The sequence below is a fragment of the Gadus macrocephalus genome, chromosome 4 (assembly GCF_031168955.1).
Source record: "Gadus macrocephalus chromosome 4, ASM3116895v1".
NCBI classification, from domain to species: domain Eukaryota; kingdom Metazoa; phylum Chordata; class Actinopteri; order Gadiformes; family Gadidae; genus Gadus; species Gadus macrocephalus.
The window spans coordinates 34751650-34778952 of record NC_082385.1 but is presented as its reverse complement, the minus strand read 5'-3'; the positions used below and the strand labels follow the sequence as shown (position 1 = coordinate 34778952).

The 27303-nt window shown below is 45.3% G+C and overlaps 1 protein-coding gene across 1 annotated transcript in view; it reads right to left on the bottom strand.

Moving 5' to 3' along the window:
- The window catches only part of LOC132456574 (kalirin-like), a 71492-nt gene that overhangs the window by 9885 nt on the left and 34304 nt on the right, over window positions 1-27303 (bottom strand). Inside the window, exons 29-54 of the mRNA XM_060050976.1 lie at window positions 26839-26974; window positions 25189-25255; window positions 24184-24290; window positions 23268-23337; window positions 23051-23140; window positions 22369-22461; window positions 22066-22177; window positions 20376-20566; window positions 19905-20006; window positions 19205-19353; window positions 16739-16832; window positions 12301-12462; window positions 12119-12209; window positions 11024-11080; window positions 10613-10716; window positions 7601-7732; window positions 7388-7510; window positions 5907-5977; window positions 5759-5825; window positions 5385-5488; window positions 5215-5284; window positions 4351-4437; window positions 3951-4043; window positions 3463-3513; window positions 2992-3069; window positions 1982-2167 (exon numbers count right to left, since the gene is read on the bottom strand). Of these exons, the coding sequence (XP_059906959.1) occupies window positions 1982-2167; window positions 2992-3069; window positions 3463-3513; window positions 3951-4043; window positions 4351-4437; window positions 5215-5284; window positions 5385-5488; window positions 5759-5825; window positions 5907-5977; window positions 7388-7510; window positions 7601-7732; window positions 10613-10716; window positions 11024-11080; window positions 12119-12209; window positions 12301-12462; window positions 16739-16832; window positions 19205-19353; window positions 19905-20006; window positions 20376-20566; window positions 22066-22177; window positions 22369-22461; window positions 23051-23140; window positions 23268-23337; window positions 24184-24290; window positions 25189-25255; window positions 26839-26974 (2687 nt within the window). The remainder of the gene's footprint in view (window positions 1-1981; window positions 2168-2991; window positions 3070-3462; window positions 3514-3950; window positions 4044-4350; window positions 4438-5214; window positions 5285-5384; window positions 5489-5758; window positions 5826-5906; window positions 5978-7387; window positions 7511-7600; window positions 7733-10612; window positions 10717-11023; window positions 11081-12118; window positions 12210-12300; window positions 12463-16738; window positions 16833-19204; window positions 19354-19904; window positions 20007-20375; window positions 20567-22065; window positions 22178-22368; window positions 22462-23050; window positions 23141-23267; window positions 23338-24183; window positions 24291-25188; window positions 25256-26838; window positions 26975-27303) is intronic.

Genomic DNA, 27303 nt, shown 5'->3' with positions numbered 1-27303 from the left:
TTATATATACCTTATACTGTATACCTTATACTTGTACACTATATAAACCTTGTATATGTTATATACCTTATACATGTACAGTACACTATAAACATTTTATATACCTATACATGTACACTATATAAACCAAATATACCTTATAAATGCACATTATATAAACCTTATAAACCTTATACATGTACACTATATAAACCTTATATACGTTATATACCGTATAGTTGTAGACTATATAAACCTTATCTACCTTATAAACCTTATACATGTACACTATATAAACCTTATATACCTTATACATGTACACCAGGGATGGGCAACTTTCATGATAAAGAGGGCCAAATTCTTCATCATCACCATCATAGGGACATGTGACTGTGCACTTCAACTAGACGTAAACTGAGAGAAGATACCCATTTTTGAATTTGTTGGATATGATTTCCTGTATTCTGGTGAATTTTAGGGATGGCCACTACCTACAAAATCTTCCAGATTCATAACCTATGTATGGTATGTTGATTGAACCAACATACATTAATTTCATGTTTTCCATGCTCAAACAGCCACATGATTGGTTAGTATTTTGATCAGTGCAAAGGGCTCACATACATCATCATTCAATGAAGCAACAAAACTGAAAAACAGTGGCTCAACATTAAGTGCAACAACTCAATGAACTCAAACCCAACAAGCATGATATTCACTTCAGGGCAGTTGTAGTGGCGAGTGGCGACTTCAGTGGAAATCTTTCATTACTGATAACGTTTCTAAGCAAACTAGACACATGGGTTTGCCTTTGAATTCTATGAACAGATACTCTGCTTTTCTTCTTTCTTAACCAAGTTTTCTGTAACTCGATTATTATTTTTTTTATTAAATAAAAATGACGCGCGGGCCTGACTGAGTGAGGATGCGGGCCGTATGCGGCCCGTCCCTGATGTACTCTAGATAAAAGTTACAAACCTTATACACCTTATATAGCTTATACATGTACAGTATAAATCTTATATACCTTATACATGCACACTATATAAACGTTGTACACCTAATATACCTTATAAATGTACACTATATAAACGTTATACATAGAACTTCTACATATACTTTATAAATACATTATATTTACATAATATATATACAAATTATATACACATTATATATACACACATTATAAAGACACATTATATACACACGTTATACATATAAATATGTATAACACGTTATATATACATTTAGTATATACTTACACATAAACATTATACACATTATATACCTTATACATATGATAGTGTAGGACCAGTACCTTGATGCTATACCAGTGTTGAGAGTGAGTACCAGTACCTTGATGCTATACCAGTGTTGAGAGTGAGGACCAGTACCTCGATGCTATACCAGTGTTGAGAGTGAGGACCAGTACCTCGATGCTATACCAGTGTTGAGAGTGAGGACCAGTACCTTGATGCTATACCAGTGTTGAGAGTGAGTACCAGTACCTCGATGCTATACCAGTGTTGAGAGTGAGTACCAGTACCTCGATGCTATACCAGTGTTGAGAGTGAGGACCAGTACCTCGATGCTATACCAGTGTTGAGAGTGAGTACCAGTACCTCAATGCTATACCAGTGTTGAGAGTGAGGACCAGTACCTCGATGCTATACCAGTGTTGAGAGTGAGTACCAGTACCTCGATGCTATACCAGTGTTGAGAGTGAGGACCAGTACCTCGATGCTATACCAGTGTTGAGAGTGAGGACCAGTACCTTGATGCTATACCAGTGTTGAGAGTGAGGACCAGTACCTTGATGCTATACCAGTGTTGAGAGTGAGTACCAGTACCTCGATGCTATACCAGTGTTGAGAGTGAGTACCAGTACCTCGATGCTATACCAGTGTTGAGAGTGAGGACCAGTACCTCGATGCTATACCAGTGTTGAGAGTGAGGACCAGTACCTCGATGCTATACCAGTGTTGAGAGTGAGTACCAGTACCTTGATGCTGTTCTGGTACCGGTACCCAGGTGTCGTCGAGCCCTTGTGGAGGATCTCGCTGAAGATGACGACGTGTTCGAAGAGGAAGATCCTCCGCTCTTTGCTGCGCGACAGAACGCCGCTGTCTTGTTCCAAAACCCCGAAAGTGTCCTGTTCTAACAGCTTCCCCTGGGAGGTCAGCTTCCCCTACACACACACACACACACACACACACACACACACACACACACACACACACACACACACACACACACACACACACACACACACACACACAGCACACACAGTACACACACACACACAGACGCACGCACACATTAATAAATACATAAATATACATAATCATACATATACATACATATATATATATATATATATATATATATATGTATATGTATATACATATATATATTAGAGCTGTCAAGCGATTAAAATATTTAATCGCGATTAATCGCATTAATGTCATAGTTAACTCACAAATCGTTTTTCTATGCTAAATATCCCTTGATTTATTTGTCCCATTAGTTTTTCTCATTTTAATGCTCTTATCAACATGGTGAAGTGCATCGGCTTGCCTTGTACAAATGTTTATTCATTGATAACAACATTGGCATATACTGATCAAAGCAGGAAGATACAAAAAAAAAGCCTATAGTGCAATTAAACGATGAACATACAAACACACTGCCTTGAACATCGCAGTCAGGCTACTGCTGCTTTGCTTTGAGCCAAATAAAAAAATAAAAAAATAAAAGATTTTATAAAAAAATAAAATAATTGCGTTAATCGCGCGATAAAAAAATTAACGCCGTTAAAATTGCTTTGCGTAAACGCCGTTAATAACGCGTTTAACTGACAGCAATAATATATATATATACACACACGCACACATATATCTACACATATATATGTAAATAAAGATAGATAAATATATATAAAGATACATACATCCACATATGATTTTATATCTACACACATCAACACACACACATGACAGACAGACGGGTCACCTCGTATCCTTGAAGCCTTCCCAGGTTCATCATGTCGTTGCACCGTTTAGGGACCAGAGACATCAACTCTACCGCCTTCTGCACGCACACACAGTTAGAGATGGAGATACTCTTATATTTATATACATAGAAATAGTTATATATATATATCGTTTTATATCTATAGTTATGTATATATATAGATATAGATATATATAGTTGTAGATATAGATGAAGTTATAGCTATATATATTCATATAGTTATAGTTTTTAATATAGATATAGTTATAGATATAGATAAATATATAGTAATAGATAAAGATATAATCATAGATGAAGTTATAGAGATATTTATATTGTTATAGTTAGATATAGTAGATATTGTTATAGATATAGATATATATAGTTACAGATAAGATAAATAAATGTATATAATTATCGATGTATATATATACTTTAAATGATGATTGGCAGGGTTGGGGCGGGGCTTACCTCTATCTCCTGACAATCCAGTCCTGCTTTAGACGTGTACTTCAAGAAGTCCTACAACACACACACAGTCAGTGAACACACACACTACTACAAGGTGTACACTGTGTGTACTACTGTGTGTATACTACTAGGTGTATACTGTGTGTACTACTAGGTGTATACTGTGTGTACTACTGTGTGTATACTATTAGGTGTATACTGTGTGTACTACCAGGTGTATACTGTGTGTATACTGTGTGTACTACTAGGTGTATACTGTGTGTATACTGTGTGTACTACTAGGTATTCTAAGTGAACTGCTCCAGAGGGAGAACAGAGTTCTTCACTTCTGGACGCTGAAGAAACGCCGTCTGGACCAGTGCCAGCAGTACCTGATGTTCCAGAACCACACACAGCAGGTACACACACACACACACACACACACACACACACACACACACACACACACACACACACACACACACACACACACACACACACACACACACCTTGAGCAGCAGCTGGTATTTGGTGATTCTCTGGACGGGTTTGATCAGATAGTCGCTGATTGACATTCTGCAGCTGATCTCCCGTTGGATCTCCTGCACACAGACAGGTAGACAGACAGGCAGACAGACAGGCAGGCAGACAGACAGGTAGACAGACAGGCAGACAGACAGGTAGACAGACAGACAGACAGACAGGCAGGCAGACAGACAGACAGACAGACAGACAGACAGACAGACAGACAGACAGACAGACAGACAGACAGACAGACAGACAGACAGACAGACAGACAGACAGACAGACAGACAGACAGGCAGACAGATAGGCAGAAGATTATGGTATGAATACATTCTGCTCGGTTTAGATGAATATCTATTTTGGTGACAGGAAGTGACATCATACCTCAAAGAAGCTTTCGTATTGGATAACGAGGAACTCTGAGTGTGGCTTATTCTGGCAGTAAACCACGTACATGTGAAGACGACGCTCCTGCAAGAAACACACTGTCAGACAGACAGCTAGCCAGACACACACTCTGTCAGACAGACAGCTAGCCAGACACACACTCTGTCAGACAGACAGCTAGCCATACACACACTCTGTCAGACAGACAGCTAGCCAGACACACACTCTGTCAGACAGACAGCTAGCCAGACACACACTCTGTCAGACAGACAGCTAGCCAGACACACACTCTGTCAGACAGACAGCTAGCCAGACACACACTCTGACAGACAGACAGCTAGCCAGACACACACTCTGTCAGACAGACAGCTAGCCAGACACACACTCTGTCAGACAGACAGCTAGCCAGACACACACTCTGACAGACAGACAGCTAGCCAGACACACACTCTGTCAGACAGACAGCTAGCCAGACACACACTCTGTCAGACAGACAGCTAGCCAGACACACACTCTGTCAGACAGACAGCTAGCCAGACACACACTCTGTCAGACAGACAGCTAGCCAGACACACACTCTGTCAGACAGACAGCTAGCCAGACACACACTCTGTCAGACAGACAGCTAGCCAGACACACACTCTGTCAGACAGACAGCTAGCCAGACACACACTCTGTCAGACAGACAGCTAGCCAGACAGACCGCCAGCCAGCCAGACAGGTAGCCAGACAGACAGACCCACAGACAGGTAGCCAGACAGACAGACCCACAGACAGGTAGCCAGACAGACAGACCGACAGACAGGTAGCCAGACAGACAGACCCACAGACAGGTAGCCAGACAGACAGACAGGTACCCACATGTTTAATGAACAGTTCGGCCAGCAGGTCTTGATCCTGGAGACAACGTTCCAACTCCACCTGGAAGAAACTACGCACACACACACACACAGACATGAGAATATTACACGTGTGTATGAGAGTATATGTGCTTGCGCATGTGTGTTTGTCTAGCTTGTGTGTGCACTGACTCTCGGTGCCAGTCGTAGATCTGGTGGACGTTTCCAAACACGATCTTGTCTTTCCCTCTCATGCTCTCTGGGGTTCCCCTAACCTCGAGACGGGACATAAACCCCTGGAGGGAGGGAGAGAGGGAGAGAGAGAGAGAGAGAGAGAGAGAGAGAGAGAGAGAGAGAGAGAGAGAGAGAGAGAGAGAGAGAGAGAGAGAGAGAGAGAGAGAGAGAGAGAGAGAGAGAGAGAGAGAGAGACAGAGACAGAGACAGAGACAGAGACAGAGACAGAGACAGGGAAAGGGAGACAGAGAGAGACACAAGGTTATATTTAACTGATAATAACACTATGTCTGAGGCTGCTTCTGATTGGCTAATGGAGATATCATTCTCACCTCAACGATCACGCCCAGATCTTTCACATAGTCCTTTTCTGATTGGACAAGCTCACTGACCACAAACCTGAACACAAACACAAACACGCATTAATGTGGATCAGGACCAGCTAATATCGTACAGTAACATTCCATGTGTGTGTCCTACATGCGTCCTCTCATGGCCTTGTTCCGCTGCTCAGTGTCCGACTCGTTGGAGCTCTGGTCCGATTCTAGAGCCTGAGAGGGAGGGAGGGAGGGAGGGGGGGAGAGAGAGACAGAGAGACAGAGAGATAAGAATGATATGTTTTAAATAAACTTGCAGGTGTACCTTCTCTACCGGATGCAACATCACTTCATAACACAACATGTTGCTAAAGTATATGATACTTATGGTGCATTCCAGGCAACCCGTAGCCAGTGTTTTCACAACCTTTTACCCGCGAAAGTGCCATGGAAAGGCAGTCAAACCCGCAACCCGCTACCCGTGAACTCGTACCAGACCATTGTACCCCCAGTCCAGTACAGGTCTAGTTACAGGTGTAGTTACGGGTGTGGTTACAGGGGTAGTTACAGGTGTAGTTACAGGTGAAGTTACAGGTCTAGTTACAGGTGTAGTTACACCTGTGTGTAGTTACAGGTGTAGTTACAGGTGTAGTTACGGGTCTAGTTACAGGTGTAGTTACAGGTCTAGTTACAGGTGTAGTTAAAGGTCTAGTTACAGGTGAAGTTACAGGTCTAGTTACACCTGTGTGTAGTTACAGGTGTAGTTACAGGTGTAGTTACAGGTGTAGTTGCGTGTGTAGTTACGGGGGTAGTTACAGGGCTAGTTACGGGGGTAGTTACAGGTGTAGTTACGGGGGTAGTTACAGGGCTAGTTACGGGGGTAGTTACGGGGGTAGTTACGGGGGTAGTTGGGGGTGTAGTTACAGGTGTAGTTACAGGTGTAGTTACGGGGGTAGTTGGGGGTGTAGTTACGGGGGTAGTTACGGGGCTAGTTACGAGGGTAGTTGGGGGTGTAGTTAGGGGTGTAGTTACGGGGGTAGTTGGGGGTGTAGTTGCGTGTGTAGTTACGGGGGTAGTTACAGGTGTAGTTACAGGGGTAGTTGCGGGTGTAGTTACGGGTGTAGTTACGGAGGTAGTTAGGGGTGTAGTTACAGGTGTAGTTACGGGGGTAGTTACGGGGGTAGTTAGGGGTGTAGTTACGGGGGTAGTTAGGGGGGTAGTTACGGGGGTAGTTAGGGGGGTAGTTACGGGTGTAGTTACAGGTGTAGTTACAGGTGTAGTTACGGGGGTAGTTAGGGGTGTAGTTATGGGGGTAGTTACGGGGGTAGTTACGGGGGTAGTTACAGGTGTAGTTACGGGTGTAGTTACGGGGGTAGTTACGGGGGTAGTTACAGGTGTAGTTACAGGTGTAGTTACAGGTGTAGTTACAGGTGTAGTTACGGGGGTAGTTAGGGGTGTAGTTATGGGGGTAGTTACGGGGGTAGTTACGGGGGTAGTTACAGGTGTAGTTACAGGTGTAGTTACGGGTGTAGTTACAGGGGTAGTTACGGGGGTAGTTACAGGTGTAGTTACGTGGGTAGTTACGGGTGTAGTTACAGGTGTAGTTACGGGGCTAGTTACAGGTGTAGTTACGGGGCTAGTTACCTGGGGAGTGTTTGGGTCCATGATGATCTCCATGGGGGGCGGGAGGGGTGTGCTGGGGTCCTCCTCCTGCTCCTCCTGCTCCTCCTCTCCTCCACTCTGGACCGAATCGTCACGCCGACCCTTCTGGAGACAGACAGTTTGTGTGTGTGAGTGTGTGTGTGAGTGTGTGCTTGTGTGTGAGTGTGTGCTTGTGTGTGAGTGAGTGAGTCGTACCGAGTTGGTGGTTGCTGTGAGGGGCGTGGTCAGTTCTGGTCTGTGGTCCCTCCGCCGCGAGCTGATTGGTGGTTTCTTTTGGGCATCAGCCTTACCCTGACTCAACCTGCGCACCGGACTGGTCAGCCACCGCTAGCCAATCACAACACAGTATACCGGACTGGTCAGCCACCGCTAGCCAATCACAACACAGTATACCGGGCTGTCAGCCACCGCTAGCCAATCACAACACAGTACACCGGGCTGTCAGCCACCGCTAGCCAATCACAACACAGTATACCGACTAAATAAGAAATACTTCACTTAGTATCATAACACGGAAGTGAACCTTACAATAAATATATTTGCATAGTGAACCTTACAATGATTATATTAACATAGTGAACATTACAATGATTATATTAACATAGTGAACCTTACAATGATTGTATTAACATAGTGAACCTTACAATCAATATATTAACATAGTGAACCTTACAATGATTATATTAACATAGTGAACCTTACAATGATTATATTAACATAGTGAACCTTACAATGATTATATTAACATAGTGAACCTTACAATGATTATATTAACATAGTGAAACTTACAATGATTATATTAACATAGTGAACCTTACAATGATTATATTAACATAGTGAACCTTACAATGATTATATTAGCATAGTGAACCTTACAATGATTGTATTAACATAGTGAAACTTACAATGATTATATTAACATAGTGAACCTTACAATGATTGTATTAACATAGTGAACCTTACAATGATTGTATTAACATAGTGAATCTTACAAAGCCCAAGTGAAGGAGTTCAAGTACCTCGGGGTCTTGTTCGCGAGTGAGGGTACTATGGAGCGTGAGATTGGCCGGAGAATCGGAGCAGCGGGGGCGGTATTGCGTTCGCTTTACCGCACCGTTGTAGCGAAAAGAGAGCTGAGCCGCAAGGCAAAGCTCTCGATCTACCGGTCGATCTTCGTTCCTATCCTCACCTATGGTCATGAGGGCTGGGTGATGACCGAAAGGACGAGATCGCGGGTACAAGCGGCCAAGATGAGTTTTCTCAGAAGGGTGGCTGGCGTCTCCCTTAGGGATAGGGTGAGAAGCTCAGCCATCCGTGAGGAACTCGGATTAGAGCCGCTGCTCCTTTACTTAGAAAGGAGTCAGCTGAGGTGGTTCGGGCATCTGGTAAGGATGCCCACTGGGCGCCTTCCTTGGGAGGTGTTTCAGGCACGTCCAGTGGGGAGGAGACCTCGGGGAAGACCCAGGACTAGGTGGAGAGATTATATCTCAACACTGGCCTGGGAACGCCTCGGGATCCCCCCGTCAGAGCTGGTCAATGTGGCCCGGGAAAGGGAAGTCTGGGGCCCCCTGCTTGAGCTGCTCCCCCCGCGACCCGACCCCGGATAAGCGGTCGAAAATGAGATGATGAGATGAGATGAATCTTACAATGATTAAATTAGCATAGTGAACCTTACAATGATTATATTAACATAGTGAACATAATTTATGGGTTATTTGATGAGCGCTAGGGTATTTGTGGTTGATGTTAGCTTGTTGTCATTAGTTATTGTTCTAGGGTAGGGATATTCAACCTCCTTAACAAGTGGGCCGAAAAGGAAAACCACTGGGGGTTCATGGGCCACACAGAGTAAAACTACGTGAATGAATCGCTACAAATAAATCATACTTAAAGTAGTGTTAACTTAATATATATAGTACTATTACGTGGAATAAACTTGTCAGACGCATTCCTTCCTTCTTCTCTTTTAATCGTATCATTATAGAAGATTTTGTTCTCACATATTTTGGACACGTATTTAGAATTCAACAATGTTGTTTGAATCGTCACAAAACAGAGCTACTGTACATATGAGACATTTTGAGCCAGTGAGTCAGTGAGAAGGATTGCACTGCCTTGTTTGCCTAGTTTGGCTCATGCTGAGACACTCATGCAGCTTCTCATAGGTCATGGAGCAACGTGCCCTTGTTCTGATGGCATTCATATGAGAAAAGCTAGACTCACACGTATCGGTTGAGCCAAACATTGTAGGAATAAGTGATGCCAGTTCCTGATTGTGGGTGACTGATACTGGCTAGTATCACCGGCTACACACAGAAACCTGATTTGCATGCAACTATGTTTCTCCTTTATTTTATTTATTTTTTGCATGCAACCTCTTGCGGGCCAGAAAAAAAGTAAGAGGGGCCGCATTTGGCCCACGGGCCGCTAGTTGAATAGGCCTGATGTAGGGTATCTGTGGTTGATGTTAGTTTGTTGTCATTAGTTATTGTTCTAGGGTATCTGTGGTTGATGTTAGCTTGTTGTCATTAGTTATTGTTCTAGGGTATCTGTGGTTGATGTTAGTTTGTTGTCATTAGTTATTGTTCTAGGGTATCTGTGGTTGATGTTAGCTTGTTGTCATTAGTTATTGTTCTAGGGCAGGGGTGCCCAACCAGTCGATCGCGATCTACCAGTCGATCGCCGACAGATCCCAAGTCGATCGCGAGGGGTGAAAAAAAAAAAATTATAATTATAATTTTTTTTAATAAAATAAAATTTGCGCGGCACATATACGCGCGGTAGCGCATGCGCTGTCAACAGCAGTTGAAAGCCGTCAACAGCAGTTGAAAGCCGTCAACAGTAGTTACACACTCCTAAACGTTGGCATGGCTGAGGGGAAACGAGCTAAGACCTACCATTTTCACCCTGAGTGGGAGGAAGATCATTGATTATCGTTGAGAAGGTGCCGTGCGGAATGAACCCCCCCCCCCCCCCCCCGCTTGAAGGTAGGTTTGCTGGTAGATCTCGGGAGGTTGGCTACTTGAAAAGTAGATCTTGGGTCAAAAAAGGTTGGGCACCCCTGTTCTAGGGTATCTGTGGTTGATGTTAGTTTGTTGTCATTAGTTATTGTTCTAGGGTATCTGTGGTTGATGTTAGCTTGTTGTCATTAGTTGTTGTTGTTGTTGTTGTTGTTGTTGTTGTTGTTGTTGTTGTTAGGTGTGTTACCTTCAGTGTGTTTCCTGTTCCAGAGCTGCTGCTGCCGCTGCGTTTGGGGCCCGGGGAGGCGGTGCTGCCCCCTGTTGGTGCAGCGCCGCCACTCACCACAGCAGCTGAACACAAACACACACTCAGTGGAGAGGACCACACACACACACACACACACAGTGGAGCGGACCACACACACACACACAGTGGAGAGGACCACACACACACACAGTGGAGAGGACCACACACACACACACACACAGTGGAGAGGACCACACACACACACAGTGGAGAGGACCACACACACACACACACACACACACACACACACACACACACACACACACACACACACACACAGTGGAGAGGACCACACACACACACAGTGGAGAGGACCACACACACACACACACACAGTGGAGAGATACTGACCTGGAGGTCCGGCCTGGATCACAGCACAACCCTCTGAGCTAGAGAGAGAGGTAGCCTCTACACACACACACACACACACACACACACACACACACACACACACACACACACACACACACACACACACACACACACACACACGCACACACACACAGTTACGTTATTCATAAAGTAACAACCCTGGTTGAATAAAACAGTGAAAAGAGAGACAGACAGACAGACAGACAGACAGACAGACAGACAGACAGACAGACAGACAGACAGACACCCACCTGTCTCCAGTCCATCTCTATGCATCCAGACAGTAGAACAATCCCAGCATGCACCTCTTCCCCTCACTCGCCCCCACCCTAACCCCATTGCCTGAACCCTTAGCTCTGACCTTGAACCCTAAACGTTTAACCTTCAAAATTCAACCGGAACCCCTAGCACTGAGCCCTACCACTACAGCTAGCCTCCTAGCTCCTTACAGACCTTCACTACCCTAGCCTCCTAGCTCCTTACAGACCTTCCCTACCCTAGCCTCCTAGCTCCTTACAGACCTTCACTACCTTCACAGTGAAAGCTCTAATTTAAAGTCGCCCAAAGAACTCCCAGTAGGAGGAGCTGGAGAGAGGGTGTGTGTGTGAGGGGGGGGGGCTACCTACTAGGAGATCTACAGGAAAACAATAGTTATGTATCTACGCACACACACACACACACACACACACACACACACACACACACACACACACACACAGGATGTTCAACTTTGGATTCCTGTTGAGACTCCAACTGCTTAATGGTTAACTCTGGAAAACCACATGTTTGAATGTGTGTGTGTGTGTGTGTGTGTGTGTGTGTGTGTGTGTGTGTGTGTGTGTGTGTGTGTGTGTGTGTGTGTGTGTGTGTGTGTGTGTGTGTGTGTGTCTCAGGTTTGCTAAACAAGTTGACAGATTAAGAACAGAACTAAGTAGTCTTATCAGGTCTCTCTCTCTCTCTGGGAGTGTTCAATATTTGACAGAAACCACTTCACATGAACACAAACACACAGGCACATGCACGTGGAGGATGTTTAACAGGAAGTGACATGCTATTGACAGGAAGTGTTGTTACCGGTGGAGGAGGAGGGGGGCAGCAGGGCGTCCATGTCGGCTGCACTGTGGGAGTGAGACAGACAGAGGGCGCTGAGGGGCACCAGGCCGTCCTGAAACCAACACATGACATGTTACCATCAGTACTACTACAGTACTACTACAGTACTACTACAGCACCAGTACTCTGAGCACTACTATCACCTGTGGGGGCGAGGGGTCGGTGGTCCGGGCCAGACACCACCCGGGGCGTTCTGAGCTGCGCTCCACCAGCTCCACCGTCTGACCGCAACGGACGCTGAGCTCCTCAACTCCGCCCGCAGAGACGTCCAGCAGCACCACCACTAGCTCACAGCCTCCAGACAGCTGGAACCAGGTTAGCAGGTTAGTAACACCACCACTAGTTCACAGCCTCCAGACAGCTGGAACCAGGTTAGCAGGTTAGTAACACCACCACTAGTTCACAGCCTCCAGACAGCTGGAACCAGGTTAGCAGGTTAGTAACACCACCACTAGCTCACAGCCTCAGACAGCTGGAACCAGGTTAGCAGGTTATTAACACCCTCCACTAGCTAGAACCAGGTTAGTAGGTTAGTAACACCACCACTAGTTCACAGCCTCCAGACAGCTGGAACCAGGTTGGTAGGTTAGTATCACCACCACTAGCTAGAACCAGGTTAGTAGGTTAGTAGGTTAGTAACACCCTCCACTAGCTAGAACCAGGTTAGTAGGTTAGTAACACCCTCCACTAGCTAGAACCAGGTTAGTAGGTTATTAACACCCTCCACTAGCTAGAACCAGGTTAGTAGGTTATTAACACCCTCCACTAGCTAGAACCAGGTTAGTAGGTTATTAACACCCTCCACTAGCTAGAACCAGGTTAGTAGGTTATTAACACCCTCCACTAGCTAGAACCAGGTTAGTAGGTTAGTAACACCACCACTAGCTCACAGCCTCCAGACAGCTGGAACCAGGTTAGCAGGTTAGTAACACCCTCCAGACCGCTACAACCAGGTTAGTAACACCCTCCACTAGCTCACAGCCTCCAGACAGCTGGAACCAGGTTAGCAGGTTAGTAACACCACCACTAGCTCACAGCCTCAGACAGCTGGAACCAGGTTAGTAACACCCTCCACTAGCTAGAACCAGGTTAGCAGGTTAGTAACACCCTCCACTAGTTCACAGCCTCCAGACAGCTGGAACCAGGTTAGCAGGTTAGTAACACCCTCCACTAGCTGGAACCAGGTTAGTAGGTTAGTAACACCACCACTAGCTCACAGCCTCCAGACAGCTGGAACCAGGTTAGTAGGTTAGTAACACCACCACTAGCTAGAACCAGGTTAGCAGGTTAGTAACACCACCACTAGCTCACAGCCTCCAGACAGCTGGAACCAGGTTAGCAGGTTAGTAACACCCTCCACTAGCTAGAACCAGGTTAGTAGGTTAGTAACACCACCACTAGTTCACAGCCTCAGACAGCTAGAACCAGGTTAGTAGGTTAGTAACACCACCACTAGTTCACAGCCTCAGACAGCTGGAACCAGGTTAGCAGGTTAGTAACACCACCACTAGCTAGAACCAGGTTAGTAGGTTAGTAACACCCTCCACTAGCTAGAACCAGGTTAGCAGGTTAGTAACACCACCACTAGCTCACAGCCTCCAGACAGCTGGAACCAGGTTAGCAGGTTAGTAACACCACCACTAGCTAGAACCAGGTTAGTAGGTTAGTAACACCCTCCACTAGCTAGAACCAGGTTAGCAGGTTATTAACACCCTCCACTAGCTAGAACCAGGTTAGTAGATTATTAACACCCTCCACTAGCTAGAACCAGGTTAGTAGGTTAGTAACACCCTCCACTAGCTAGAACCAGGTTAGCAGGTTATTAACACCCTCCACTAGCTAGAACCAGGTTAGTAGATTATTAACACCCTCCACTAGCTAGAACCAGGTTAGTAGGTTATTAACACCCTCCACTAGCTAGAACCAGGTTAGTAGGTTATTAACACCCTCCACTAGCTAGAACCAGGTTAGTAGGTTAGTAACACCCTCCACTAGCTAGAACCAGGTTAGTAGGTTAGTAACACCACCACTAGCTCACAGCCTCCAGACAGCTGGAACCAGGTTAGCAGGTTAGTAACACCCTCCACTAGCTGGAACCAGGTTAGCAGGTTAGTAACACCACCACTAGCTCACAGCCTCCAGACAGCTAGAACCAGGTTAGCAGGTTAGTAACACCCTCCAGACCATTAGAACCAGGTTAGTAGGTTAGTAACACCCTCCACTAGCTGGAACCAGGTTAGTAGGTTATTAAGACCCTCCACTAGCTCACAGCCTCCAGACAGCTACAACCAGGTTAGTAGGTTAGTAACACCCTCCAGACCGCTACAACCAGGTTAGTAGGTTAGTAACACCACCACTAGCTCACAGCCTCCAGACAGCTGGAACCAGGTTAGCAGGTTAGTAACACCCTCCACTAGCTAGAACCAGGTTAGTAGGTTAGTAACACCACCACTAGTTCACAGCCTCAGACAGCTAGAACCAGGTTAGTAGGTTAGTAACACCACCACTAGTTCACAGCCTCAGACAGCTGGAACCAGGTTAGCAGGTTAGTAACACCACCACTAGCTAGAACCAGGTTAGTAGGTTAGTAACACCCTCCACTAGCTAGAACCAGGTTAGCAGGTTAGTAACACCACCACTAGCTCACAGCCTCCAGACAGCTGGAACCAGGTTAGCAGGTTAGTAACACCACCACTAGCTAGAACCAGGTTAGTAGGTTAGTAACACCCTCCACTAGCTAGAACCAGGTTAGCAGGTTATTAACACCCTCCACTAGCTAGAACCAGGTTAGTAGATTATTAACACCCTCCACTAGCTAGAACCAGGTTAGTAGGTTAGTAACACCCTCCACTAGCTAGAACCAGGTTAGCAGGTTATTAACACCCTCCACTAGCTAGAACCAGGTTAGTAGATTATTAACACCCTCCACTAGCTAGAACCAGGTTAGTAGGTTATTAACACCCTCCACTAGCTAGAACCAGGTTAGTAGGTTATTAACACCCTCCACTAGCTAGAACCAGGTTAGTAGGTTATTAACACCCTCCACTAGCTAGAACCAGGTTAGTAGGTTAGTAACACCCTCCACTAGCTAGAACCAGGTTAGTAGGTTAGTAACACCACCACTAGCTCACAGCCTCCAGACAGCTGGAACCAGGTTAGCAGGTTAGTAACACCCTCCACTAGCTGGAACCAGGTTAGCAGGTTAGTAACACCACCACTAGCTCACAGCCTCCAGACAGCTAGAACCAGGTTAGCAGGTTAGTAACACCCTCCAGACCATTAGAACCAGGTTAGTAGGTTAGTAACACCCTCCACTAGCTGGAACCAGGTTAGTAGGTTATTAAGACCCTCCACTAGCTCACAGCCTCCAGACAGCTACAACCAGGTTAGTAGGTTAGTAACACCCTCCAGACCGCTACAACCAGGTTAGTAGGTTAGTAACACCACCACTAGCTCACAGCCTCCAGACAGCTGGAACCAGGTTAGCAGGTTAGTAACACCCTCCACTAGCTAGAACCAGGTTAGTAGGTTAGTAACACCCTCCACTAGCTCACAGCCTCCAGACAGCTGGAACCAGGTTAGCAGGTTAGTAACACCACCACTAGCTCACAGCCTCCAGACAGCTGGAACCAGGTTAGCAGGTTAGTAACACCACCACTAGCTCACAGCCTCAGACAGCTGGAACCAGGTTAGCAGGTTAGTAACACCACCACTAGCTAGAACCAGGTTAGTAGGTTAGTAACACCCTCCACTAGCTAGAACCAGGTTAGCAGGTTAGTAACACCACCACTAGCTCACAGCCTCAGACAGCTGGAACCAGGTTAGCAGGTTAGTAACACCACCACTAGCTAGAACCAGGTTAGTAGGTTAGTAACACCACCACTAGCTCACAGCCTCAGACAGCTAGAACCAGGTTAGCAGGTTAGTAACACCACCACTAGCTAGAACCAGGTTAGTAGGTTATTAACACCCTCCACTAGCTAGAACCAGGTTAGTAGGTTATTAACACCCACCACTAGCTACAACCAGGTTAGTAGGTTAGTAACACCCTCCACTAGCTAGAACCAGGTTAGTAGGTTAGTAACACCCTCCACTAGCTAGAACCAGGTTAGTAGGTTATTAACACCCTCCACTAGCTAGAACCAGGTTAGTAGGTTATTAACACCCTCCACTAGCTAGAACCAGGTTAGTAGGTTATTAACACCCTCCACTAGCTAGAACCAGGTTAGTAGGTTATTAACACCCTCCACTAGCTAGAACCAGGTTAGTAGGTTAGTAACACCCTCCACTAGCTAGAACCAGGTTAGTAGGTTAGTAACACCACCACTAGCTCACAGCCTCCAGACAGCTACAACCAGGTTAGTAGATTATTAGTGTGTTAGTTTGTTAGTATGTGTTAGTTTGCGTTGGTGTGTGTACTGATGACTCGGTGTGTGTCAGTGTGTGTTGATAACTGCCTGTGTGTCAGTGTGTGTGTTGATGCGTCAGTGTGCGTTAGTTTGCGTTACTGTACCTTGATGACTCTGTGTGTGTCAGTGTGTGTGTTGATGCGTCAGTGTGCGTTAGTTTGCGTTACTGTACCTTGTCACTGTTCTGAGAGGTTCTGGAGGCGATCGAGACGCTGTCTGGTTGGCTACTGGCGTCCCCCAGGCTGTCAGCATCCTCACTGGTGTCCCTGCACACACACACACACACACACACACACACACACACACACACACACACACACACACACACACACACACACACACACACACATTTGAAATAACACACACATTGTGGCAACCCGGCCCGGGCCAATTAAGGACATGGAGAACACCTGTTCCTCAGGTGGAGAAGCAGGGCATCAGTAGCCCGCTCCTCCACCTGTTCCTCAGGTGGAGAAGCAGGGCTTCAGTAGCCCGCTCCTCCACCTGTTCCTCAGGTGGAGAAGCAGGGCTTCAGTAGCCCGCTCCTTACGGAGGGACCGGTCCTCGTGGGTGACGGGATCCCCCCCTGGACGGAGGGGACCGTTGTTTCCTCCCAGGTCTTTTGTTATTTTGTGTTGTCAGAGACTTTGTGTCATGTTCAGGATCAAACATGCCTTTTTGGCTTTTCCCCCTCAAAGGTGTGTCCTGTTTGGGAGGAGGTGGTTCGCTCACCGTGCCGGGTTGCAGCAACATACAGTGTAGTGTGTGTACAGTGTGTAGTGTAGTGTGTGTACAGTGTGTAGTGTAGTGTGTGTACAGTGTGTAGTGTAGTGTGTGTACAGTGTGTAGTGTAGTGTGTGTACAGTGTGTAGTGTAGTGTGTGTACAGTGTGTAGTGTAGTGTGTGTACAGTGTGTAGTGTAGTGTGTGTACAGTGTGTAGTGTAGTGTGTGTACAGTGTGTAGTGTAGTGTGTTTACAGTGTGTAGTGTGTGTACAGTGTGTAGTGTAGTGTGTGTACAGTGTGTAGTGTAGTGTGTGTACAGTGTGTAGTGTAGTGTGTGTACAGTGTGTAGTGTAGTGTGTGTACAGTGTGTAGTGTGTGTACAGTGTGTAGTGTAGAGTGTGTAGAGTGTGTAGTGTAGTGTGTGTACAGTGTGTAGTGTAGTGTGTGTACAGTGTGTAGTGTGTGTACAGTGTGTAGTGTAGTGTGTGTACAGTGTGTAGTGTGTGTACAGTGTGTAGTGTAGTGTGTGTACAGTGTGTAGTGTAGTGTGTGTACAGTGTGTAGTGTAGTGTGTGTACAGTGTGTAGTGTAGTGTGTGTACAGTGTGTAGTGTGTGTACAGTGTGTAGTGTAGTGTGTGTACAGTGTGTAGTGTAGTGTGTGTACAGTGTGTAGTGTAGTGTGTGTACAGTGTGTAGTGTAGTGTGTGTACAGTGTGTAGTGTAGTGTGTGTACAGTGTGTAGTGTAGTGTGTGTACAGTGTGTAGTGTGTGTACAGTGTGTAGTGTAGTGTGTGTACAGTGTGTAGTGTAGTGTGTGTACAGTGTGTAGTGTAGTGTGTGTACAGTGTGTAGTGTAGTGTGTGTACAGTGTGTAGTGTAGTGTGTGTACAGTGTGTAGTGTAGTGTGTGTACAGTGTGTAGTGTAGTGTGTGTACAGTGTGTAGTGTGTGTACAGTGTGTAGTGTAGTGTGTGCACAGTGTGTAGTGTAGTGTGTGTACAGTGTGTAGTGTAGTGTGTGTACAGTGTGTAGTGTAGTGTGTGTACAGTGTGTAGTGTAGTGTGTGTACAGTGTGTAGTGTGTGTACAGTGTGTAGTGTAGTGTGTGTACAGTGTGTAGTGTAGTGTGTGTACAGTGTGTAGTGTAGTGTGTGTACAGTGTGTAGTGTGTGTACAGTGTGTAGTGTAGTGTGTGTACAGTGTGTAGTGTGTGTACAGTGTGTAGTGTGTGTACAGTGTGTAGTGTAGTGTGTGTACAGTGTGTAGTGTAGTGTGTGTACAGTGTGTAGTGTAGTGTGTGTACAGTGTGTAGTGTGTGTACAGTGTGTAGTGTAGTGTGTGTACAGTGTGTAGTGTAGTGTAGTGTGTGTACAGTGTGTAGTGTAGTGTGTGTACAGTGTGTAGTGTAGTGTGTATACAGTGTGTAGTGTGTGTACAGTGTGTAGTGTAGTGTGTGTACAGTGTGTAGTGTACAGTGTGTACAGTGTGTAGTGTAGTGTAGTGTGTGTACAGTGTGTAGTGTAGTGTGTGTACAGTGTGTAGTGTGTGTACAGTGTGTAGTGTAGTGTGTGTACAGTGTGTAGTGTAGTGTGTGTACAGTGTGTAGTGTGTGTACAGTGTGTAGTGTAGAGTGTGTACAGTGTGTAGTGTAGTGTGTGTACAGTGTGTAGTGTAGTGTGTGTACAGTGTGTAGTGTAGTGTGTGTACAGTGTGTAGTGTAGTGTGTGTACAGTGTGTAGTGTAGTGTGTATACAGTGTGTAGTGTAGTGTGTGTACAGTGTGTAGTGTAGTGTGTGTACAGTGTGTAGTGTAGTGTGTGTACAGTGTGTAGTGTAGTGTGTGTACAGTGTGTAGTGTAGTGTGTGCACAGTGTGTAGTGTAGTGTGTGTACAGTGTGTAGTGTAGTGTGTGTACCTGCGGTTGCGCTGCCTGGTGAGGGGGGGTCCCGGGGTCTTGGGGAGGGGGATGGGCTCCCTCAGAGCCCCCCTCAGGTGGCCCCGCCTCTCCTGGATCACCTGACGCACGCTGCGGACCCACTCCTGCTTCAGCTCCAGGGACGCGGCCTACCGGACACACTACTGGTTACACCACTAGTTACACTACTAGTTACATTGCTAGTTACACTACTAGTTACACTACTAGTTACACTACTAGTTACATTACTAGTTACACTACTAGTTACATTACTAGTTACACTACTAGTTATACTACTGGTTACACTACTAGTTACATTACTAGTTACACTACTAGTTACATTACTAGTTACATTACTAGTTACACTACTAGTTACATTACTATTCACACGCTGCAGACCCACTCATTATTATACAGTGTGTAGTGATTATAGAGTGTGTAGTGTGCATACAGTGTGCGTGCGTAGTGTGTATAGCGTGTGTATACAGTGTGTAGTGTGTATAGAGTGTGTAGTGTGTATACAGTGCGTAGTGTGTATACAGTGTGTAGTGTGTATACAGTGTGTAGTATGTATACAGTGTGCGGTGTGTAGTGTGTATACCGTGTGTATACAGTGTGTAGTGTGTATACAGTGTGTAGTGTGTATACAGTGCGTGGTGTGTATACTGTGTGTATACAGTGTGTAGTGCGTGGTGTGTACCTTCAGGACCGTCTTGTTGTCGGAGGTGGGCGTGCGGCCCACCCACAGCGCCAGCTTACAGGGGTCTCCCTCGATGTGCTCCGTCACCCCCAGCTCTGAGGTCTGACAACAACCAATCAGAACCCTCGTAGCACCACCAACCAATCAGAACCCTCATAGCACCACCAACCAATCAGAACCCTCGTAGCACCACCAACCAATCAGAACCCACATCGCACCATATCAACATCACAACCAATGTGTACTTTGTGTAAAATGTGTGTAGAATGTTTACGGTTAACTGTGTTTACTATGTGTGTCATGTGTATAATGTGTGTAATATGTGTCACTGTGTACTATGTCTGTCATGTGTTTGAGGTGTGTACTATGTGTGTACTATGTCTGTCATGTGTATAAGGTGTGTACTATGTGTGTGCTGTGTGTGTACTATGTGTGTACTGTGTATAAGGTGTGTACTGTGTGTAAAAGTACCCTCAGTCTGCTCTTGTAAATGTATTTCGTTCTCCCGCACGAGTCTTTGATCTCCTTGCTGAAGATGAGTGACAGCTCAAACAGGAACAGGTGTCGGTCCCGCCCCTTCCTGATCAGAGACTTTGGTTCCCAGACCTGGAAGGAGTCCTGAAGGAGTAGCTCCCCCTGCACCTCCACGCCCTCCTCCAGCCCTGGTACACACACGGAGAGACACTGGTACACACTGGTACACATACGGAGAGACACTGGTACACACTGGTACACACTGGTAAACACACGGAGAGACACTGGTACACACTGGTACACACTGGTACACACACGGAGAGACACTGGTACACACTGGTACACACACACGGAGCAACACTGGTACACACTGGTACACACACGGTGAGACACTGGTACACACTGGTACACACACGGAGAGACACTGGTACACACACGGAGACACTGGTACACACTGGTACACACACGGAGAGACACTGGTACACACTGGTACACACACGGAGAGACACTGGTACACACTGGTACACACACGGAGAGACACTGGTACACACATGGAGAGACACTGGTACACACTGGTACACACATGGAGAGACACTGGTACACACTGGTACACACATGGAGAGACACTGGTACACACATGGAGACACTGGTACACACTGGTACACACATGGAGAGACACTGGTACACACTGGTACACACACGGAGAGACACTGGTACACACTAGTACACACACGGAGAGACACTGGTACACACTGGTACACACTGGTACACACATGGAGAGACTGGTACACACATGGAGACACTGGTACACACTGGTACACACATGGAGACACTGGTACACACTGGGTACACACTGGTACACACATGGAGAGACACTGGTACACACTGGTACACACTAGGGGTGTTACGATACATGTATTCATATTGATCCGAATCGGTCCAGACGTGACGGTTCGGTGAATGGATTTACACGGAGAATACACAGAAAAGATAAATAAATAAATGGCCTGTGAATTAATGAATGTAATGCAGAACTAATGTTAGATATGCGAGTTCTTCAGGGACAACTGAAGGTGTGTTTCCACCGGAGGGTCGGTTCGGTTCGCTAAGGTGCGGCACGGATCGCATTTCCGCCGCCAAATGTGGGCGTGACCCGGACTGAGCCGTGTTGAGCCGTACTCGTCTCGCTGTAGGCTACTCCTCCGTTGGGGAACTGAGACGCCTGAAAGGGTGCCGGTAAGTTGGAGCTACACACGCTGTCCGTTGATTGGTCGACAGAATCGCACTTCTGCATATTTGTTTTTTCTTTCCCCTTCATTGTAACAAACTCGTACCGAACCATGATGTCTGAACCGAGGTATGAACCAAACCGTGACTTCAGTGTACCATAACACCCCTAGTACACACTGATACACACTGGGTACACACCGGTACACACTGGATACACACTGGATACACACTGGGTACACACTGGTACACACTGGATACACACTGGGTACACACTAGATACACACATTGAGAACCACTTGGTACACACTGGTATACACTAGATACACATCTATATACAAACTAGATACTTTGTATCTAGATCTCTATATACATATTTATATACATCTACATACACTAGATCTATAGATAAACACATCTATATAATACTGTTATATAATAATATAATACTGTGTGTTACCTTCAAGCATGCTAACATGCATAGCATCGTTAGCTCTCTTGGGGACGCTGAGCATGACGTCCAGACCCTCCTTGATCTCTCCTTTCCCCTCCTCACAGCACGCCAGCAGCTCCTGCACAAATACATGGTGTCCATGTATGTAGAAGTATAGCTGCAGATCTACATCACTGTGTCTCTACGTGGATGTGTGTGTGTGTGTGTGTGTGTGTGTGTGTGTGTGTGTGTGTGTGTGTGTGTGTGTGTGTGTGTGTGTGTGTGTGTGTGTGTGTGTGTGTGTGTGTGTGGGTGTGTGTGTGTGTGCACCTTGAGTAGCAGCTGGTACTTGGTGATTCTCTGGACCGGTTTGATCAAGGCGGAGGAGATTGAGTTGGCCAGACCATGCCTCCTCTGGACCTCCTGCAAACAAATGAGGACGTTGTCATGCTGATAGAGGGGGCGTGTTGTTGTCATGGTGATAGAGGGGGCTTTTGTTGTCATGGTGATAGAGTGGCGTGTTGTTGTCAGGGTGATGGAGGGGGCTTTTGTTGTCATGGTGATAGAGGGGGCGTGTTGTTGTCAGGGTGATGGAGGGGGCTTTGTTGTCATGGTGATCGAGGGGCAGGTTGTTGTCATGGTGATAGAGGGGGCTTTTGTTGTCATGGTGATGGAGGGGGTGTGTTGTTGTCATGGTGACAGGGGAGGGGTTGTTCTTGTCATGGTGACAGTGGGGCGTGTTGTTGTCATGGTGATGGAGGGGCTGTGTTGTTGTCATGGTGACAGGGGGGGGCGTATTGTTGTCATGGTGACAGGGGAGGGGTTGTTGTTGTCATGGTGACAGTGGGGGGGTTGTTCTTGTCATGGTGACAGTGGGGCAGGTTTTTGGTAGTAGAATAGTGTTGCTTCCACTAGCATCAATGACTAATGGTTTGTTGCTACCAAGGTGATGGGGATGTGTTGTTGCCGTGGTGATGGTGCGTTGTAACCATAGTAATGGGTTATTTCTGACCTGAAAGAAGGTTGAGCCGTGCTGCTGGACCAGCAGGCTGGAGTCCGGCTTGTTGCGGCAGTACGTCACGTACATGTGGAACTTATCAGCCTATCAGAGACAAGCACTTTATCAGCCTATCAGAGAGAGGCAGGACTTTTAAAACATAAACAGACAAACACGCACAGAGTTGAGTGTGTTTGTCTAATATACACACATCCACCCAGTCTCATGTTACCCAGGTGACGAAGCAATGTCCAACGTCCTCAGGAAGCTGTTCATAGTTCTCCAGTTCCTTCAGAAAGATACTGCGAACACACACACATGGACGTATGGACGGGTGTGCGTAGCACTGCATGTATGAATGTCTTTATATATATACACAAAATGTCAACATTCATATCAGAATTTGTTTTTGTTTTTAGTTACACTTACTTTATATTAAATTACACTTGCAGTAAGTGACAACCTGATTACAATTGCAGCTATTGAAAGCCTGTTTACAATTCCCAAATCTGTGGTGTTCCGAAAGTTTCATATTCAACCCACACTGAGTGAGTCAATAAAATTCCCTCAATATCGCTTTGTCTAGTTTTTGCTTATTAAGTACATTTGGTATGAATGATAATTTGTCATTCCATTTGATATCTCATTTAACTTCAATTGGAGTGGATTTAAAATATAATAAAGAATGTGATTAATCGTGAGTTATACTCTCAAATCACCAATACTATGCGATTAATCCCGATTAAATTTTTTAATCGTTTGACAGCACTAATATATATATATTAGTGCTGTCAGTTAAACATGTTATTAACGGCGTTAACGCAAAGCAATTTTAACGGCGTTAATTTTATTTATTTATTTGGCTCAAAACAAAGCAGCAGTAGCCTGACTGCTATGTTCAAGGCAGTATGTTTGTATGTTCATCGTTTAATTGCACTATAGGCTTTTTTTTTGTAAGGTCCTGTTTTGATCAGTATATGCCAATGTTGTTATCAATAAAAAAACATTTGCACAAGGCAAGCCGATGCACTACTTCATGTTGATAAGAGCATTAAAATGAGAAAAATTAATGGGACAAAGAAATCAAGGGATATTTAGCATAGAAAAAACTGCGTGAGTTAACTATGACATTAATGCGAATTGTCTACCTGTTGTGGAACTCGTGGATGTCCAGGAGGTTTCCGAACACAACGTCGTCTTTGTTGGAAAGTCCGAGCGGAACATCGGTGCCACTGGTCATCTCCCACAGGTAGGTCTGAGTTACAGATGACAGGTTATAGATCACTATATATAGATTATAGATCACTATATATAGATTATAGATCACTATATATGTAATTATAGATCACTATATATATAGATTATAGATCACTATATATATAGATTATAGATCACTATATAGATTATAGATCACTATATATGTAATTATAGATCACTATATATATAGATTATAGATCACTATATATATAGATTATAGATCACTATATATATAGATTATAGATCACTATATATATAGATTATAGATCACTACATATATAGATTATAGATCACTATATATATAGATTATAGATCACTATATATATAGATTATAGATCACTACATATATAGATTATAGATCACTATATATATAGATTATAGATCACTATATATATAGATTATAGATCACTATTTATATAGAGTTTGTTATCTCCCACAGCAAATGTAACCCTAACCCAGTACAAAACGTAAGAATGCAGTAGAGTGCGGTAGAATACAGTAGAGTGCAGTAAATACAGTAGAGTGCAGTAGAATACAGTAGAGTGCAGTAGAATACAGGAGAGTGCAGTACAATACAGTAAAGTGCAGTGAATACAGTAGAGTGCAGTGAATACAGTAAAGTGCAGTGAATACAGTAGAGTGCAGTAGAATACAGTATAATGCAGTAGAGTGCAGTAGAATACAGTAGAGTGCAGTATAATGCAGTAGAGTGCAGTAGAGTGCAGTATAATGCAGTAGGGTGGAGTAGAATACAGTAGAGTGCAGTAGAATAAAGTATCATGCAGTAGAGTGCAGTAGAATACAGTAGAATAAAGTATAGTGAAGTAGACCACAGTAGAGTGAAGTAGAATATAGTAGAGTTCAGTATAATAAAGTATAATGCAGTAGCTGTGTACCTCAATGCACTCCTGTAGATCTCTGACGTAAACTCTCTCCGTCTGCAACAGTTCAGCCATGATGTACCTACACACACACACACACACACACACACACACACACACACACACACACACACACACACACACACACACACACACACACTAGTGGTTTTAGCAACCAGGGGCCTCAAAAATCCTAATCCTTAACCCTAATCTAAATTAGGGACTCAAAGACAGCAAAAACTCAAAGATAGGAAAAATGCTAACTTCCCATTACAGAAGCAGTCCCAGACCTGTGGGTGTTTCCTGTCTCACAGAAGCAGTCCCTTACCTGACCGAGGCGGGGGGAGTTACCATGGTAACAGGCAGTCCCAGACCTGTGGGGGTTTCCTGTCTTATCTTACCTCAGGTAATCCTAACTGTTCTGTCAATCTGATTTTCCGATCGGCAATCAATTGTCAGTTTATGTCTGTTTCTGCACTCAGAATGTGCATGAGATTGAGAGAACGAGTTACTTTTAACGTTAACAGAGACTGTTGATGAAGGATCTTTGTTAATAACGGCAAGTTAGTAGCACTAGTACTACGACCAGGGCGGGTATTGGAACAGAGAACAAGAAGAGGAGTAATAAAGTAGTAAAATAATTCTTCCAACAAATTCAAAATTAAATGTCTTTGCAGGCGATAAAATGAAATTAAAATATGGTCAGGAAAATTTAACAAATTATAATGCGGTCTGTAGGTAGCTTTTCAGCCATCATGTTTCTGTTGTAATGCTCATTGTCATTGTTTAGAACAGGGTGGAGTTGCAGCAGCAGAGGTGAAATGTTTTTTCCCTCTCGCAATAAAAAAATAATAAAAAAAGGTTTCTATGCGTCTGCCGGAACCAGAAGGGTGTACAAATTTGTGCAAAGTAATAAGCAGGGGAAATAAGGAGAGATTGAAAATAATAAGTGTAATCTTTAAAACAATTATTTACATATATTTAACAAAAAATATATTATATCAACAACCCTATACAGTAAAATCACATAACACAAATACTACATCAATCGAAAAGGTCTGTGCCTCCAACCCATGCATCTTCCCACTCCCTCCCCTCTCCCCATCACAAAGGTTGCAGGACCAAAAGAGCCCACGCCTCTATGGAAAGAGTTTAGGGGCTCTAGAGTCAATAATTGCGACGCTACTGAAATTGTTGCAAAATAAAAAATCCTAAATAATAAGCAAATATATATTTTTCAAAATTAAAAGTTGTAGTATTACCATAAAGAGGCCATACCTATGTGGAACAAGTTTTGGGGCTCTAGAATCAATAATGGCGACGCTATTGAAATTGTATCATTGTGGTCGTTTTCAGTTTTGCACTTTGCAGACGGTCCCTAAGCTCCCCCAGCCCCGAAATGCCTTCATATCTCAAGACAGGATACGATTTCAGAGTTAGGAAGTTTGTGAAATGAGGTCCCAAGAGTTAACTCACCAATTTTAACACACCTTTGACATCTCCCTCCCTATCCCCCCCCTCTCCCCCCCCACTCCCCCTCTCTCACTCTTTCTTGCGGGCCATCCTCCTCTTCTCATCACTCATCTGGTGGTCCGGGTCCCTCTCCCTCTCTCCCCCCCCTCTCCCCCCTCCCCCCCTCCCTCCCCCCCTCTCCCCCTCTCTCACTCTTTCTTGCGGGCCGTCCTCCTCTTCTCGTCACTCATCTGGTGGTCCGGGTCGCTGAGGTTCACCTCGGGGTCCGAGTCCGACAGACTGTTGGGGATCAGATCCAGCTCCAGGTCCTTGTTGTCCTGACAACCACACCCGTACACACAGGTAGAGGAGGGGTTAGTTACCATGGTAACAGGTAGAGGAGGGGTGTGTTACCATGGTAACAGGTAGTGGAGGGGTGTGTTACCATGGTAACAGGTAGTGGAGGGGTGTGTTACCACGGTAACAGGTAGTGGAGGGGTGTGTTACCACGGTAACAGGTAGTGGAGGGGTGTGTTACCACGGTTAGAGGTAGAGGAGGGGTGTGTTACCACGGTAACAGGTAGTGGAGGGGTGTGTTACCACGGTTACGGACAGAGGCGGGGGGAGTTACCACGGTAACAGGTAGAGGAGGTGGTAGGTACCACGGTTACGGACAGA